Source organism: Callorhinus ursinus, unplaced genomic scaffold, assembly GCF_003265705.2.
Source record: "Callorhinus ursinus isolate GAN/ISIS: 27379988/994484 unplaced genomic scaffold, GSC_fseal_2.0 scaffold1, whole genome shotgun sequence".
In the NCBI taxonomy this organism is placed as follows: domain Eukaryota; kingdom Metazoa; phylum Chordata; class Mammalia; order Carnivora; family Otariidae; genus Callorhinus; species Callorhinus ursinus.
This window is the reverse complement of record NW_027397063.1, coordinates 94029761-94049772: the sequence shown is the minus strand read 5'-3', so window position 1 is coordinate 94049772 and position 20012 is coordinate 94029761. Positions and strand designations below refer to the sequence as shown.

General features: G+C 35.0%; 1 protein-coding gene across 2 annotated transcripts in view; it reads right to left on the bottom strand.

Annotated features, from left to right (window-relative positions):
• The window catches only part of IFT80 (intraflagellar transport 80), a 123562-nt gene that overhangs the window by 78993 nt on the left and 24557 nt on the right, over positions 1-20012 (bottom strand). For both annotated transcript variants that reach the window (XM_073897957.1, XM_073897959.1), the window contains exons 4-8: positions 18856-18966; positions 17090-17158; positions 9430-9539; positions 3475-3564; positions 2596-2733 (exon numbers count right to left, since the gene is read on the bottom strand). In XM_073897957.1, coding sequence (XP_073754058.1) covers positions 2596-2733; positions 3475-3564; positions 9430-9539; positions 17090-17158; positions 18856-18966 — 518 coding nt within the window. The remainder of the gene's footprint in view (positions 1-2595; positions 2734-3474; positions 3565-9429; positions 9540-17089; positions 17159-18855; positions 18967-20012) is intronic.

Here is a 20012-nt window from a genome sequence, read left to right as displayed (position 1 = left end):
AGGAAACTTCTTAAAAAGACAACTCCCTGGACCCCATTCTACTGAGATTTTGATTCATTACATTGCAAACGGGGGCCCAAGAATATGTATTTTAGCAATATCCAGGTGATACTTCTGAAAGCTGAAATTTAGGTAACTTGATTTATCACTGTAATGACTGCACAGGGATCTAATAAAATTATATCACACAGGGCCAGTACCAATGATACCACACCACAAGAAGGCACTATCCTCAGTCCAGCACCCAGACAGTAAGGTATTCAAATTGAAATCCGGGTCCACTTTTTATAGCAAGAGTTTATCTCTTGAACCTGTCCACTTCTTCCCATCCCAACTGCTATTCCCTATTACAACATCACTTACTTGTACTGTAAGTACTACTGCAAAAGCCTCTAATTAGCCATCCTGCCTACAGTCTACTGTCCCTCTAATCCATCCTCCCTGCTGACCTCTGAGAACACTTCCCCCAAAATGCCAAATCTAATAAGGTTACTACTTAAAATGGATCAGTGGCTCACTACTGCCCGAGGATAAAATCCAAACTACTTTTAATTTTTCTAACAGACTATAATTCCTTGCCTTTGCAAGTTCTTTTCCCTCTCCTGTACCACTATTCTTTTGATACCAAAGCAGTATTTCCAATATTTGAATATTATCATGTCACTAGCCACCATCCATGGCTCCCTATTGACTAACATACCAGTTTTCCAACTTCATTGTTTTAGCTGTTCAAAGGAAATCTTATACTGGATGCTCAAATAGTAAAACTGATTAATGTAGAGCTTTTCTGGTTGCAGCTCGAGAGAATATGACCAGGCGCTCAACCCCCTCACCTCCTTTCTATTCTACAGTAACTCCTAAGAGTGCTTCACAGAAAATAATTTCATTTTAAAAACCTAGACTCTTTCACATAGCAAACATAGATCTGGTCCAAGAATAACTTTTCTGTATTATCTCCTGGTACTATCCCATGCAAAATCTTATTGACATTGCATAAAAGGCACCATACTTGAACACCCAAAGGTTCCTTTTGACTGCAACTCTCATCCCCAACTTGTCTCCTTGAAGAACTACTAATTCTTCAAGCCTCAGCTCTCCAATCAATATTCACAGGCAGAATTAAGCTTTTCCATACCTTCAGCGCTTACACAAAATAAACCTCCTGTATAGCATTTATCACATTGTACTATGAGTCTTATAGCCTGATTCTCTAGTAGATTGTCAACAACTTGAGTGAAAATCTTTACATCTCTCTATCCCCAGTTTCTAAAATACTCTGATGAGCAGTATACATGTGATGTCTATTGAATAAAAGAAAATATATATAAATGTTAATCTCAAGTCCTTAAAAAATTATTACAGTGTCTTCAGTCCATTCAGTCAAATAAGGTAAAAGAAAAATCCTTTTAGAAAGTTTACTTTTCCAGAATAGTTAACATTCTAATAATAGGCTTGGTGTTTAATAAAGTAAATCTTTAATTCAGTTATTCAGATCAATTCAATACCCCACATTTTTAAATTTTAAATATTTTCGTCAAAATGGCAATTTAAAGATTTATCTATTTATTTTATTTTTTTTCAAAGATTTTATTTATTTATTTGAGAAGAGAGATCTAGAGAGAGAGAGAGAGAGCATGAGCGGGGTGGGGCAGAGAGAGAGGGAGACGCAGACTCCCCACTGAGCAGGGAGCCCGATGCGGGACTCAATCCCAGGACCCTGGGATCACGACCCTGAGCCAAAGGCAGGTTAACTGATTGAGCCACCCAGGCACCCTTATCTATTTATTTTAAAGAGAGAGAGAGAGAGCACATGCAAGTAGGGAGAGAGGGAGAGAGCAAATCCTCTCAAATAACCAGAAAACTTATAAGCCAGATCATTTATGAAGCTTCAATAATTCTAAATTTCTTTGCATTCAAGGAAAAAAAGCCACAGAACAATTATGTCATTTCCTCTTAGTTAGGAATAGTACAGAATAACCCCACTCATCACTCAGCTGCTTCTGGAACACTTTGATGAAGTAACTCATTATTCAAGTACAATGGATGAATGCTGCTGAGCTTGGCTGTTTGTCTGGGTTCTAAGCAGAATTTGTACAAAGAAGGGTATACTCTCTTGTGAGGAAAAAGGCCCCCATGTATTCAAACATGAATTCTTGACAAAAACCCAACTCCTTTGGTTTTAAAATGATCATTTTTAAAATTTACTATTAATTCCATGCCAAAAACATGCAACTAAAATTTCTATATGAAACATATTGACAGTTAAAAAAAAGTTTAAAAACTGAACTCTCCGTATTGGCTGGGTATAAATTTTAATACTTTAACTACTTCACCATCTTCTACAATCATGCTTAAAATAAGTATTTCCAGAAAGACAAATAATAGAGAATGTACCCATTCTTCAAATTCAACTTAAAGAGTTTATATGGTCCCATAAATCTGGAATTGATTGAACCAATATATTCAGAAGACAAATCAGCAAGATGCAGTCAAATGCATTCATTGAAAATATTTTTTAAAGATTAAGAACCAGGTGTGTTGTGCATAACCACATTTATGACAGAACATCTGTGATTGTTCACCATTATAACTTACCCCAGTTTTATCACACAAGCGTAAAGTATGAAACGATCCAACAGCAAATAACTCTCCATCTGGAGCCCAGGCAACTGAGGTAATAGGATGCTCGTGAGGTTGTGAATTGTACAAAAGGCGGCCATAACTATCCCATACCTAGAAAAGTAAATTTTAAAAAATCTTTTATAACAGTCACCACATTATTACAAAGAAGTTTGTCCTAATGGTAAGGTATCGATTAAAGATTTAGAAATCATCACTTTATTATAGTAGTAATTAAATGTCTTTACTATCAAACAAGGGGGTTAAAGCTATATTCTTTAAATCCTAAATATCTCAAAAAACTTTATAACATTGTGATAATTTTCCAATTTCACTAAATCTTTGGTTAATCATATAGTCTACACATTTTGAGTCCTTTTAAATTTAACAATAAAGTTTTGAAATATTCAGTTTTTGGCTTAAATTTTTTTGCTCAGTAAGTGCTCTATCAACTTTCCCTAAAAGTATTTATTTCAACTAAATTTCCTCTAACTCCAGTTACATTAAATCTTATTTTCAGTATAAGTTATTTTGGTCTGAAGCTGAACAATGTTTAATAAACCAGTAAGATTGATTTTTAAAACTTCATTTGAGTTGATTTAAATAACCAGTAAAACTAGGAGTTTTATTTATGTTGCTATTCATTAAATCAAATTCTTTAGGTCAGTGAGATAGGTCAATAAGAAAGTCAACACTTTAAAATACCACTTAAAATTATAAAATAACAATTTGCTAAATTATTAGAGCTAAAAGACATAGCTAAAGTAAAGGACTAAAAGAATATTCTTATTTGCTAAATACTTTTCACCTAAATTTAATTCTTTCAACCAGGTGATAAATTCAAAAACCACATACCTTATATTTACAGTCCTCACCAGCAGACAAAATCAGATCATTGACAGAGTTCCAATCTACTTTTAGAATAATGCCATCATGAGCTTTCCACTATGAGACAAAGTAAGATATTAATTATAATTTCAAGAGCACTAAAAGTTTTTATGTTTTTTTTTTTTTTTAGGAAAAGACATTTTGCCTAATGATTCTCTTGTTCTGTCTTTGGAGATTCCTATCTTCCTTTAATAGTTATGCATAACCTCATTTGCTTGTTTCGTTTCTGATTTAAAGTAATGAAAACACTTAGCATTATGACATCTACTATATAGCTTACCGCCTTATAAATCTCCTCAAATGCCTGGACTCCAGATGGAAAATCTCTTGCAATTGAACTATTCCAAGCTTGACGTGTGTGTGTGATAACACTGGACTGAATCCAAATCTTGCTCTCTTTTATACAGTTGATTCAATTAAAGATAATGCCTTCATTCTTATATACTAATTCTTTTCTTTTTTTAAAACTTTGATTATATGACCATCTTCTTTAGTACTCTATTCATTTTCTTCTGCATATTTTCCTAAGCCTCATTCTCTTTACCTTCATGTCTCTAGTCACTGAACTATATAAGAAACCTCTGCATATAACCTGTTACCATATAACAAAAGGATGTTTTCCACAGATATGTACATATTCTATACATATATATAGAATGCATACATATATGTCACCCAGAAATTGATAATCTAGAAAGTAAGCGTGGATCCCTTCTTGCTCTTAAATACAATCAATTCATGTGCCCATCTAGCACATGAGTTTTACCATGTTTAGGCAGAATAATATAACTGAAAAAGAATTAATTTTCCTTGAAGACCAAAGATACATTTTAATGTCTGAGCCAATTAACTTCAGATCAAAGAGTAACTGATGTTAAGGGCTCTCTCTCTATAGACCATTCCCAACTATTGTTCCTTCTTTTTTTTCTTTCGAGATTTAAATTCAATTTAGTTGACAGATAGTGTAGTTTTAGTTTCAGGGGCAGAATTTAGTGATTCATCAGTTGCATATAACAGCTAGCACTCATTACATCAAGTGCCCTCCTTAATAACCATCACCCAATTACCCATCTTCCCACCCACCTCCCCTCCAGCAACCCTCAATTTGTTCCCTATAGTTAAGAGTCTCTTATGGTTTACCTCCTTCTCTGTTTTTATCTTATTTTTCCTTCCCTTCTCCTATGTTCATCTATTTTGTTTCCTAAATTCCACATATGAATGAAATCATATGGTATTTGTCTTTCTCTGACTGACTTATTTCACTTAGCATAATACCCTCTAGTTCATCCATGTCATTGCAAATGGCAAGATTTCACTCTTTTCAATGGTGAGTAATATTCCATTATATATAGATATATACATCTTCTTTACCCATTCATCAGTCGGTGGACATTTGGGCTCTTTCCATATTTTGGCTATTGTGGACATTGTTGCTATAAACATTGGGGTGCATGTGCCCCTCTGAATCACTATGTTTGTATCCTTTGGATAAATACCCAGTAGTGCAATTGCTGGGACATAGGGTGGTTGTATTTTTAACTTTTTGAGGAACCTCCATACTGTTTTCAGAGTGGCTGCATCAGCTTGCATTCCCACCAACAGTGTAAGAGGGTTCCCCTTTCTCCACATCCTCACCAACATCTGTTGTTTCCTGAGTTGTTCATTTTAGGCATTCTGATCAGTGTGAGGTGGTATCTCATTATGGTTTTGATTTGTATTTCCCTGATGCCAAGTGATGTTGAGCACTTTTTCATGTGTCTGTTGGCCATTTGCATGTCTTCTTCGCAGAAATGTCTGTTCATGTTTTCTGCCCATTTCTTGATTGGATTATTTGTTCTTTGGGTGTTGAGTTTGATAAGTTCTTTATAGATTTTGGATACTAGCCCTTTATCTGATATGTCATTTGCAAATATCTTCTCCCATTCTGTCGGTTGTCTTTTGGTTTTGTTGACTGTTTCCTTTGCTATGCAAAAGCTTTTTATCTTTTTTTTTTCAAGATTTTATTTATTTATTTGACAGAGAGAGACACAGAGAAAGGGAACACAAGCAGGGGGAGTGGGAGAGGGAGAAGCAGGCTTCCGGCAGAGCTGGGAGCCGGGTGCAGGGCTCAATCCCAGGGCCCCGGGACCATGACCCAAGCCGAAGGCAGACGCCTAATGACTGAGAGACCCAAGCACCCCAAAAGCTTTTTATCTTAACAAAGTCCCAATAGTTCATTTTGCTTTTGTTTCCCTTGCCTCCAGGGACATGTCTAGTAAGAAACTGCTGTGGCCGAAGTCAAAGAGGTTGCTGCCCATGTTCTCCTCTAGGATTTTGATGGATTCCTGTCTCACATTTAGGTCTTTCATCCATTTTGAATTTATCTTTGTGTATGGTGTAAGAAAGTGGTCCAGTTTCATTCTTTTGCATGTTGTTGTCCAATTTTCCCAACACCATTTGTTGAAGAGACTCTCTTTTTTCCATTGGATATTCTTTCCTGCTTTGTTGAAGATTAATTTACTATAGAGTTGAGGGTCCATTTCTGGGTTCTCTATTCTGTTCCATTGATCTATGTGTCTGTTTTTGTGCCAGTACCATACTGTCTTGATGATGACAGCTTTGTAATACAGCTTGAAGTCTGGGATTGTGATGCCTCCAGCTTTGGTTTTCTTTTTCAACATTCTGGCTTTTCAAGGTCTTTTGTGGTTCCCTACAAATTTTAGAATTGCTTGTTCTAGCTCTGTGAAAAATGCTGGTGTTATTTTGACAGAGATTGCAATGAATGTGTAGATTACTTCGGGTAGTATAGACATTTTAACAATATTTGTTTTTCCAATCCATGAGCATGGAATGTTTTTCTATTTCTTATGTCTTCCTCAATTTCTTTCATAAGTGTTCTATAGTTTTCAGAGTACAGATCTTTTATCTCTTTGGTTAGGTTTATTCCTAGGTATTTTATGGTTTTTGGTGCAATTGTAAATGGGATTGACTCCTTGATTTCTCTTTCTGCTGCTTCATTATTGGTGTATAGAAATGCAACAAATTTTTGTGCATTGATTTTATATCCTGTGACTTTGCCGAATTCTTGTATCGGTTCTAGCAATTTTTTGGTGGAGTCTTTCAGGTTTTCTACATACAGTATCATGTCATCTATAAAGAGTGAAAGTTTGACTTCTTCCTTGCTGATTTGGATGCCTTCTATTTCTTTTTATTGTCTGATTGCTGAGGCTAGGACTTCCAGCACTATGTTGAACAACAGTCCATCCTATTGTTCTTAATGTACACAGTAAACTATTAAATTCGGGTCAAATAAGCTCTAAGAATAAGCAGTAATTCATAGCTCGCTTTATTCAAGATACATAAAAATATGAAAATATGTACTCTCAAAAACAAATGTTTTGATGATATCCTTTAAAAGCATTAATTCACACAATTTACTGCCAAATTAATACAAATGTCCTGAAATAAACTGCAAGGATAAAAATAATAATTCATAGACACAGATATGGGTATATATAGGTACACATACACAGAGATTCTCAAGAGTCTCATTTCAAAGCTACAAAAATAAATTTTTGCATATTCAAAAGTTAGGAACAAAATATGATTTAAACTTTCTGTATACTATGATTTAGGATTATCAGTTTAGGGATGCCTGTGTGGCTCAGTCGTTAAGCGTCTGCCTTCGGCTCGGGTCATAGTCCCAGGGTCCTGGGATCGAGCCCTGCATCGGGCTCCCTGCTAGGCGGGGAGCCTGCTTCTCCCTCTCCCACTCCCCCTGCTTGTGTTCCCTCTCTTGCTGTGTCTCTCTCTTCAAATAAATAAATAAAATCTTTAAAAAAAAAAGGATTATCAGTTTATATATTATACATATTTGTATACTACACATAAGGCATAGACAGTTTTCAGTTATTTCTCAATTAACCGGGCATTTTGTAAAATTCCTTTGACAACAAGCTCCTTGAGGGCAGGAACTATGTTCTGTTTCATTCTGAGTTATCTCACACAAGGCGTAGTATCTGGTATACAGTATGTATGCACTACATTTCAGTGAATGAATGAATAAATAAACAGAAGTCTCCTCACTATAAAACCAAGTTCTGGGTCTCTAGAAGAGTCCTTAGAGCTTTTAAGGGAAATCAGGTGTATACTTTTAAACTGTATTCTACAAGCAAGAATTAAGTGTTTCTTTTTGTGGACAATCTAAGTTTGAATATATGTTTATGCCCAAGGAAAACTGCTGCAGCTTTAGTTTACCAAGAAAAAAAAAAGAAAATTTGCATTAAGTCACTAATTATACTTTAACTCCCCTTCCACTCTAGCTGAATTTTGGCAATGGATGCTTTTCTTTCCCTCCACTATGTGCTGGCCCAAAGATTCTACTAAACCACTAAACTATAATTTACCAATGGTAATATATAGTATCTTTTGGGCTTTCATTTATATAAGCCTAATTACAGGTATCTCAATAAATCATATAACTATAAACCAAAAGATTCATCTTGCCTGTTTTTGCTATATAATTTTAAAGCAGATTTTTGGAGTTTAAGTAGTATGGAAGGACTTTGACTAAAGGCAGGCAGAACTAGTTCTCTTTTGCAGCTTCTTCCGTTTGCCCAAACTCTTTACCTTAGCTGCCTAAGAGCAAGCAAGGACTTGTATCTTCTATTTCTTTTTTGTACCATAGTTCTTAGCATAGTGTTCTGCATGCAGTAAAAATGTAAATGCATGTTGACTTTATGAAATATATATAGCATAATCTACATAGAAGTTAAAATTATGGAAACTCAATGTCATTTCTATTTCCTTACTCCCCAAAATCTATACGTACTTAAGTGTTAAATCTGATGCTTTTAAAACACTTTTATACCCATTGTAGCTGCTCAGTCTCCAACACCAAATCCCTTACTTAGGACCCAGTCATTCTACATCTTTTTTCCAGCCTCCTTGGCTCTAATTTAATAAGGGCTGACTAAAAGGTAGAGATGACATAATAACTCCCACAGTAACATCTATAGTAACAACGACTCTATACTGAGTGCTTACAGTATGCACTCAATATGCTTATTGTATAGATTGTCTTATGCACTTTGCAATTTAACTCATTTAATCCTCACAACAATCCTATAAGTAGGTATTAGCATCACAACTAAGCGATGAGAAAGCTGAGAATCAGATATTTTTTAACTTGCCTACAGTTACATTTAGGTAAATAAGTGAACATCTGAAACCAGGTGACTAAGTCTGAAGCCTGTATTTTTATTATCCACACTATACAGTGTCATTATCAAAATATGAAGAAAATGACTCTGCCTTTTAACACCGAAATCAAACATCAAAATCCTGAATATAGGCTTAAAGGTTTTCCATTAATTTGTCCTACTCTAACCTGTCTTAACTGTCACCATTGTTTTGCTTCTGTATATTTGGTAAAATTATACACACTTAACTTGTTCTAAACATTACACTGATGATCCCTCCACTCTAAAAATACTAAAAGAATGCTAAAGTTTTAGAGAAAGCTTAAGTGTATTGAATAAACGATGTTGAAGAGGAAGAGGATGCTAGTTATAATGATAAGAAACACAGTCTAAACAAGCTTTTAAAGTTTTATGATTTGGTCCTGTTTCGTCTCAAATCTATACATCTGAGGCTGACTCTGCTAAATTTAAAGATGCCTATCATGCCAAGTCATGTGACAATTTAGTAACTCAGAACACATTTATGATTTACTGGTATAATGTAAGTTGGAATAAGGAGGAAGTGAACCTTGTTAGAAATATAATCAGATATCCCCTATTCTGTAATACAGGCTAATAAAAACACACACTTAAAAGCCTCAGACAAAAAGACCACCCAAAAGAAAGAGACTCCTAAGAAAGTGACCTCTCACTTAGCAGTCCAACAGATCCTGATAACAATTTGCAAATGCCTGAGAAGTACCTGTAAAACTTTAGCATTTGGTTGAAGAGGTTTAATGATCAGCTGCTTGCCTGCTGTGTAAAGAACCTTTTCTGAATCAGGGCCCCACGCTACTGAATATACTGGTGTTCCTGTAAAAAGGAAAAGAAAAAAAAAACACAAGAAATTTTCATTATTATGCCTTATAATAAGAGAGATAGTTAAGAGGATCAAAAGAGCAATGTGGGATATCATTTAATTTCCTTCTTATTCAATGGTCCTTTCAAATTGGAGCATAGCCTGATACTGAAACACACGGACCATTGAAAATCTATTGTAAGCAACTGAAACACTATGTTTTTAACTAATTTTGATCTTGCTTAGAAAATATGATGGGAGTTTTTAGGAATTCAATATAGTACGCTATTGAAATATAGCATACATATAAATATATATATAATATATATATAGCATATATAAAAATAAATACCTCATTATTTTAAGATATAAAGTATCAGAAAAGTCATGATTTATCATTTCCCACCAACAGCAATCAGTGCTTAAACTGACTCAATCCATAAGTTGACTTAAATTTTCCATACAAAAATGTACATGGTATATTTACCTTATTGATTAATTCCCATTCCTGAGGCTACTACAGGAAATATACCTACCACTCATCTGCTGCTTAAGCAGTTCTCTAATGGACAGAAATCACCCTACCCCAAAATGATCTATCCCTCCTATCTATGAATTTATAAATGGCAAATTAAATATCAGATTAAGGAAAGTTCTGCTATCTATCAAGTGTGGCTTGGCCTGAAAGCTAGGCTAAGAAGGGTTCAGATATCCCATAACCAGGATGAAGTTGACTTACAGTTTCAGGGGGAAAGTACATGTTTGACTTATGTACCATTCTATACACTACTTTAAATTTCACACTGTTTTCAATTTCTTAGGATAGGAATTTAGAGAAGGCACTTTTTAACTGAACGACTTTCTATATTATTTAATATCTTCTGGAAGCCTATACTTTATTTGAACCTAGTTTTTAAAAAAATGAATATTATACCTATTGAAAGCATTAAATAATCTGTATTCCACTGTCTGACCCAGTTACCATCCATTAGGAAAATGAATCAAGGTTATACAATTATTCTATGAAATATCAATCCATTTATATTTCTAAAACTGCTTTCAAAAATTGTCTAGAACTCCTAAGTCAGACTACTGTAGCAGTTTACTTTCTGTGAATGAGTAAGACATTCTTAGTAAAATGAAATCTGAATCTGAGGATTTATGGGTAATCAATAAGATTTCACTGTTCATTTAAATGGGAAATTCAACTGGTGCTAATCAACAGGGAGTAATCAGTAATCAACAGAGAGTAAATTTCAGGAAGATAAAGGCTTGTGTACGAGTGGCACCCTTCTTCTTTCATGCCATTTTCTTCCCAATCAGAATATAATTCAGTTGTGAGCAAGTCTCAGTGGTTTAAGGGATTTAAAATTCTAGCTTACAACAGACCTAGTGCAAAAAACCCCTGAAGCATGCCTTTCATGATTTAGGTTAGATATTATATTGGGTCTAAATATGCTATTCAGTCAATGACATCTAGGATTGTTCTGTATCAGGAATTGACAAATGTCCAACCTCATTCAAAAGGCACTTCTTCTGTTCTTGGTAAGTACATTATCTTGGAATATTCTCTGGAAGTAGCCAGGAGCTGATCTGGATTTCACAAGTAAATTGCCAAACAGGATTCAACTCTAATAAACTCCCCAGAAAATGTAAATCAAAATTTCAGATATTTCAAATGTGGTTCTTGATGAGTACAGGAAGGGAATAGAGGCTGAATGCTTTTTTGATAGGGTGGTAGAGTTATAGGTATCTTCTTTATTTCCATTATTATAAGTTGTAATTATTGTGAAAAAAAGTAAATTAATATATTTTAATTAAAGACTATCAAATCATCATGAATACAATGAGTAAAATTATACTTTCCTGGGGTGTACATTAAAGGATGACAAACATCTACCCCCAAGGAAATAATTCAGTAAATACAACTCCCATTGAGTTATACAGGATGTGACTCTAGCCCTTTAGTTGTGGTAAAAGGCACAGTTGGGGTATAGGATGAGGAGTTAGGGACGCTTTTGTCCTCTTTAACATCGAATTTGTGGCCTCATTAAGTCAGCTGTGCACCATTTCCTTGCTTATAAACCTTATAAATCTTCAGAATACTTATCTTCCCTTTGGGACTTGGGAGTTTATTCATTTCTTGATTATAAAATATTTTTTAAACCATAATAATGTTAAAAAACAGATATAAGAACTTATAGTATAAAACAAAATAGGATTATAGAGGAAAAGTTAAGTAATTCCTTTGCTATAACATGCGGCTTTTAACTATGGGGTTATGAGAGGTAAGATTAATAGCTAAGTCTCATTAGTTCAATCTTCCTAACCACTAATATTTAAAATGGATATAACATCAAGAATTAAGAGAAGTTTTCATTATATTCATCTCTTATATTTAAAATAAAATGTTAAGTGTAAAACTACTGTATATATGAATGTTTTCTTTTCCAAAAGGAGATATATTACACAACTTCCAATTTGGGTAGTTCTGATGAACATCATTAATGAAAGTGGAAAAATTAGCTTCATAAAGAAAATGATTTTTTTTTTAATTTTTTTATTGTTATGTTAATCCCCATATATTACATCATTAGTTTTTGATGCAGTGTTCCATGATTCATTGTTTGTTCATAACACCCAGTGCTCCATGCAGAACGTGCCCTCCTCAATACCCATCACCAGGCTAACCCATCCCCCCACCCCCCTACCCTCTAGAACCCTCAGTTTGTTTTTCAGAGTCCATCATTTCTCATGGTTTGTCTCCCCCTCTGACATACTCCCCTTTTCTTCCTCTCCTGTTATCTTCTTCTTTTCCTTTTTTCTTAAAAGAAAATGATTTTTATTATGATGAAATCCATCCCACTTGCATTTCAAACAAACCTGTAATATTTAAAGTATTTTTTTTAAAACATGCTTATTAAAGCATTGAATTACTCTCAGTGCTACACTTCACTTTGCAAACTCAGTATGAAAATAACAACTATAGCCTTCAGGTTAAACAAGTTTTCAACAAAAAGTTTAGCAAATTATGTGATGTTATTAATTCTAACATTAACCCCCAAAAATGGACAAAAAATAAAAGTAGTTTCATAATAATTAAATAATTTCTTGCTTTTTATATTGGGAATTTTTATTTATGTTCCATTTCAGTTAAGACACTCAAAAATATCTTGTTTTTCTGACTTTGTACACTAAGATCATGTGACCTTTTTGACATTTTTTAAGAAACCACATGCACCTGGGGTTGTGTTAAATGTCAGACCCTTATCTCTCTGTAAAACAAATTATCTAAATTCTTTCAACCTGTTGAAGGCATTTTAAACCACAGAAGAGGAGACAAAAATGTATTTCGATTGTTTTAAGGAAGTACCTGGTCAAATATACCATGTTTTTCACACTCATACTAAAAAGTAGCCCCTAAAAATGTTTTTGCATGTTTTAAGAATGCTTTTGAAACAAACTCTTCACTATTACAATGAAGTATTAGCTATCTTTGCCTTGAATGCAATATAAGTCTACATTGGGTGAATATAAGTTAAGTACTTAGAGCAGAGTCTGATACTATACAAGCACTATCTATTACCTACTACTACTAGAAATTACTTTGTAATGCAATAAGCAACCAGTTGTTTATTGTGTTGTTCATGATAGTAGGAACTCAATTTTTTTTGGTTGACAAATCATCAAGAATTAAAAAACCAAGAATTATTTCCCTTTCATTCTATATGTAGGGACATATATTAACAGTAAGCAATCAAGTGGGATTTATTCCACAAAAAAGCAATTCTGGTTTTATCTGTCACTGGGTTAGTAAAGAGAAAAAGCTTAAATGAATGCATTTGTATCGTTAGTTTCTATCCTCAGACACTTTTCCCTTGGGGATTGCAACTTACCATATAGCTTCACCTTTCACCTTCACCTTTCTATAACTGACTCTCACATTAATATTTCAGCCTTTACCTCTGAACCCTAACACAATATTTCCACTTGCAGCAAAGACTTCAGACTCTACACATTCAAAACTATCATCCCTCTACACATATCCCCTCATTTATTCTACTCTCTGAATTCTTTACCTCTTACAGGATATCCATTCCTGTCAGCCACTAAGAACTATTCACTTTTTTTCATCTATCATCACTGTCTCTGTTCAAGCCTCAACACACACTAGCATAGAACATTCCAATAATCTCCTTACTGGTCACCCCCATTTATTTTTCATTTTATTTTTTTGTTATTATTTTTAATTTTTTTGAGTGTAGCTGACACTCAATGTTACATTAGTTTCAGGTGTACAACACAGTAATTCCATTTCTCTATACACTATGCTATGTTCACCACAAGTGTAGCTGCCATCTGTCATCATACAACACTATTACAATATCATTGACTATATACCCTGTGCTGTGCCTTGTATTCCTGTGACTCATTCATTCCATAACTGGAAGCCTATATTTCCCACTCCCCTTCAACCATTTTGCCCATCCCCACATCCCCTTTCCTCTAGCAACCATCAGTTTATTCTGTATATTTATAGGTCAGATTCTGCTTTTTTGCTTATTCTTTTGTTTTGTTTTTAGTTTCCACATATGAGTGAAATCATATGGTATTTGTCCTTCTCTGACTTACTTCACTTAACATAATACCCTCTGGGTCCATCCCTGTTGTCTCAAGTGAAATGACCTCATCCGTTTTTTATGGCTGCATAATATTCCCTTATACATTTTTACCACATTTTCTTTACCCATTCATCTATTGAGGGACACTTAGGTTGCTTCTATATCTTGACTATTGTGAATAATGCTGCAGTAAACAGGGATTCATATACCTTTCTGAATTAGTGTTTTCATTTTCTTTGGGTAAATACCCAGTAGTAGAATTACTGGATCATACGGTATTTCTGTTTTTAAGAGGAACCTCCATACTATTTTCCACAGTGGCTGTACTAACTTACATTCCCACCATCAGTGCATGAGGATTCCTTGTTCTCCACATCTTCACATCACCACTTGTTGTTTTTTGTCTTTTTTATTTTAGCCATTCTGACAGGTGGTTTTGAATTGCACTTCCCTGATGGTCAGTGATGTTGAGATCTTTTCATGTGTCTGTTGCTGGCTACCCCATTTAATCTATTTCTTTTAATTTATTCTACATATTGCTGCTAAGTTTATGTTCCTAAGAGATAGTCTTTATCTCTTATTCCTCTGCTTATTTTTTTAAGGTTTGGTATGCTCATAGAATAAAATCAAAACCTCTTCATTTAGCATCCAACACTATCAATGTCTTGGTCCCTCTGGATATACAGCCTATAGAGCCTAACCTCTGGCCCAAGGGGTCTGCTCTCATTCACCTGATTTCCATGCCTTACACTGTTTGCCCCTATGCCTTTGATCACCTAACTTCCTCCACAGCTCCACTCCATTGCCAACAAGCCCATTTCCTTCCCTAATTTCTTTATCCTTCGAAGCTCAATCTAAAGATATTCCAAGGGCATCTGGGTGGCTCAGTCAGTTGAGCGTCCAACCCCTGGTTTCAGCTCAGGTCATGATCTCAGGGTTGTGAGATCAAGACCCACATCAGGCTCTGCGCTGGGCATGAAGTTTGCTTAAGATTCATTCTCTCCTTCTCCCTCTGCCCTTCCCTGAACCCCCCCTCTAAAAGAAAAAAAAAATATATTCCGATATTTGCCAGGAAGTCTTTCTGATACTTTCTTTCCCCCCAAAGTGATAATCTCTGCTTTCCTGTCCTCTCACAGCACCTTATAATAACAAAAACATCCCGCCTATGCTACAGTTATTTATATTTCCAGTTCACCTCCTTTGCTAAATTCATTATAGACAGGTTCCATTTTTGTCATTCCATTCTTCCATTTGAATATAATGTGGGGGAAATGTCCTCAAAGGTTTGCAGTATTACTCTATTCCAATTTTAGCCTATAATTAAAATATACACATAATACAATTTAGCCTATAATTAAAATACACAATGCTTAGTTATAATTATCCCTGGCCCATATATTATGTTTCTCTAATAAGGAAAAATAACTCCTCATAGGTCCCAGTAAGAATTGTTTTTAAACTAAATCAAATTTTTCAAAATAAAACCAACTGGGATTAATGCTTTTTCTGTATTAGAGAAGAAGGTGATGACCATGACTTTTTCTATCTATATATCCAATCATTAAGAAATGAATTAAGGGAGTGCTTCAAATATTAACCTCAGGAGATAACCACTACCAGGTATTTATGGTTACCTAAATAACCACTATCTAGTATTTATGGTTACCCTTTGCTAAAATTTGGTTAATGGGTAGCTAAAGAAATGTAACTATTTTAACACTATCCTAAGAGTAAACGTGACTTAAAAATGAAATCTGGGGGCTCCTGGGTGGCTCAGTCATTAAGCGTCTGCCTTCGGCTCAGGTCATGATCCCAGAGTCCTGGGATCGAGCCCCATATCAGGCTCCTTGCTCTGCGGGGAGTCTGCTTCTCCCTCTCCCTCTGCCTGCCATTTCCCCTACTTGTGTGCTCTCTCTCTCTCTCTGTCAAATAAATAAATAAAATATTTTAAAAAAATTTTTTTAATGAAACTTGGAAATTTGGAAGTCCGTTACCAGAGACGTTTCACAATATAACTTTATTATATATTTTTCAAGAATAGTCTGCTGTCTTTGAAGATCATTTGATTCACGTTCAGCTCAACATGAAAACTGCTTTACTATTTCTAGGTAAAATCTAATTAGGAAAATAAATCTGCTGTACACACACAGAAGAAAAAATCGTGTGTAATCTAAATCCCGACAGGAATGACCACTGAACTAACTCTATGGGCACTTCTTTCCAATTAACATGGAAAACTGAGATGCTACTCTAAGTGTCTGCAGCTTACCAAGTTTTGGACCATCAGGGTATCTGTTCCCCTACATTAGTACAGATATCAAATGTAAAATACAATTTAGAAAGGATGATAATATTATGAGGTTATTAAGACTTTTAAAGTAAGGAGTTACTCCTAATGTTTCCATTACTATTATTTACTTAACTAGACACCCAATCCTACCAGGTAGTATATGCTCATAAGGATTCAGAATTATTTTAAAAAGAATCATCGGCCTTTAACTGCATTTATATAGACTCACTAAAAAAGAAAAAGCCCTTGAGTGTTTCTTATATTTCTTGGCTCAAATAATACAGTTACCATGGCCTATCAGGCAACATGGAAAGTAAGAGTATAAATAGAAATAAGAGATTTCTGCCTCAGTTGGTTAAGCATCCAACTCTTGATTTCAGCTCAGGTCATGATCTCCAGGACGTGAGATCAAGTCCTGCATTGGGCTCCCCACTCAGTGGAGTCTGCTTGGGATTCTCTCCTTCGTCCTCTCCCCTCCCCCAACAACTCATGTGCGTTCTCTCTCTCTCTCTCTCTCTCAAATAAATAAATAAATAAAATCTTTAAAAAAATAAGAGATTTCAGGCTTTGAACCTTACCTAAATCAGTCTTAGGAACTATAATAGTTTTTAAAGGGAACTATTAAGATATCTTAATTGACTAATAAACGTACCTTGCTGAGCTAAAGTTGATCTCAGCATCCCAGTCTTTGACCAGATTTTTATTTGTCCATCTTCTCCAACTATAAAGAGAAAAAATAATTGATATTTTTAGCTATAGGAAATAAATTTAAACATTAAATTTGCATATAAAATCAGTATATCTATATTAACACATATTTAAAATTCAGACACAATTTACTCATTAAATGACAGTGCTTCATAACTGTAAAATTTAATTGCAATTACTTTGAAAAAATTCTATCAGAGTAGCCTAACTTCCATGCCAAAAATTATTTTTTCCTTTAATCTTAGAAGACTTATGAGTATATTATTCAAATAATGCTTTCATTTTCACTGAAATCTCCATCCTAGAATTCTAAGACAAGTGCTTTCAGTGCAATAAGAAGAGTTGCAGGCAAATTCCAGTGAGTTGGGGACTGAATGGAGTGAAGTAGTAGACTTTTCTTTGAACAGCTTGCCTAAAAGAAGAAAGAAAGAAAGACTTCTCTAGAGAGAATTTGTTAAAGGCAGGATTTTTATTTCATTCTTCTCAATTTTCAAGATGGATGACATGTGAACACATTTATATGCTGAAAAAGAAACCACTGGAAAAGGACAAGTTGAAAAAATAGGCAGGAGAGGAAACAACTCACTGAAAAAAGTCCTAAAGAAAGCCCAGGGGAGGGGCGCCTGCGTGGCTCAGTCATTAAGCGTCTGCCTTCAGCTCAAGTCATGGTCCCAGGGTCCTGGGATTGAGTCCTGCATCAGGCTCCCTGCTCAGCGGGAAACCTGCTTCTCCCTCTCCCACTCCCCCTGCCTGTGTTCCTGCTCTCGCTATCTCTCTCTCTCTGTCAAATAAATAAATTAAAATCTTTAAAAAAAAAAAAAGAAAGCCCAGGGGATAGGTAGGTAGTTTGATTACATATCCATAAATTCGTTGTTACTCTTCCTTTTGATAGGTGGAGATTAATTTCTCTCTTCTTTGGGCTATCCTTAGTGACTTGCTTCTAATAGAATATGGTAGAATGACTTCCAAAGGTGGGTCATAAAATATATTGTAGCTACCATCTTTCTCTCTCTTGGATCACTCCCTTATGAGGCCTGCTGTTATGTTAGAACATTCAAGCAGCCCTATGGAGAAGCCCGTGTGGTGGGGAACTAAGGCCTCCTGCCAATAGTCAGAAAGGAACTAAGACCTCTTGCCAAGAGCATATGAGTGAGCCATCTTGGAAGCAGAACCTCCAGCCCCAGTCAAGCCTTAACATGACTGCAGCCCTATCCAACATCTTGAGTCTGAGACAGAACCACCCAGCTAAATTAAATTATTCCCTGTCCCACAGAAACTATGAGATAATACATGTTTATTACCTTAAGAGCCATTACCTTTTGGGGTAATTTGTTAGACAACATTAGATAACTAATACCATAGATGAAGATGAAAATGCTTATGAGAATAGGGCAGGAGATGGGAGAGCGATGGAATGAGGGTAAAGGTCAGTTAAATATTTTGAACTTTAAAATTTTAAAGAATTACAACTTTTATTTACCCCATAATTGACCATTTCAAAAGCCTTGACAGAACATTCTCTGTAAGTCATATATGAAAACTAATAATATGACATTCTAAATTATAACATTATCTAGCAGCCTAGTTCAATGCTGTGTCAATTATTTGCTCTTGGACAATGAAAGACACTATTACGAAAGAAAATATTGATTCTGTGAAAATTTTTCTTTAAAAAATTCATTTAAAATGTCATTTTTGCAGACAACTTACCTGTAACTAATGCTGTTCCTTCATAATTCCATCTTCCTGCAAGAACTGCTCCACAGTGAGCTTCTACACTTTTTTCCACTCTTCCTAACTTAGAAATCAGATGAAATTTACCTAAAAGAAATTATACTTGAGAAATCTATTTGAATTTACTCAATCAATAAACATCTTTTGAACAGGTACCTACTACTAGACTAGTTAACATGGTGGTAGGCACTGGAGACATAAGGACAAATAATATTCCTATTCAAATAATTGTTCCTACTCTCAAGGAAAAAACAAATCTATTGGAAAATAGGCACAAAAACAAAATTACAAAACCTTGAAACAAGTGATGTAATAGAAGTATGTATATGATGCTATGATAGATCAGAGGGACAATAAAACTCCACTGGGATATGGTCAAAGGGGGCTAAGAGCAGTGTCAAGAAAGCCTTCTAATTAAGCAGAGTTTTGTGGTCTTGCTTTATTTTTTTCTTTTTGCAGGCTATAGAAAAGCTGGAAAAGGTATAGAGGACAGGAACCAGGACAGTTAAATGGTGTTAAAACATAAACTGAGGCAGGGGCACCAGTGTGGCTCAGTCTGTTAAGTATCCAACTCTTGATTTCAGCTCAGGTCATGATCTCAGGATTGTTAAGATCTGGCTACATGCTGGGCATGGAGCCTGTTAAGATTCTCCCTCTCTGCCCCTCCTCCCTGCTTCTCTCATTAAAAAAAAAAAAAAAAAATTAGATTCTCTCCTTCCCTCTGTCCTCCCCTCTTCTCTCCCTCTCTAAAAATAAAAAATAAAAAAATAAACTGAGGCCTAACAAAAAATTTTAAGAGTTTATTTGAGCAAAAATCTTCCAAATGGGGAGCACTAAACCAAAAGTGGTAGAGTGTTTCACCAATAGTTGCTGAGGAAGAGACTTTTATAGAGAAAAGGTGGAAGCAAAGGAAGGAAATTATTGATTGGCTATAGCCTAAGGCCTAGTTAGCTGTTTGTGATTTGTTATCCTTAGGTTTCAGTTTCCAAGACTTGAGGTGTTTACAGACTTAGATTTTGGTTTGCTCACGCTGGCTAAAGGCCTTAGGGCCACCTCTGTTGAATGGCCTTGTTGTTTAATTAATTTAACAATTGATAATTCCAAATTTTAAAATACTTGCTTTTTACGATTTT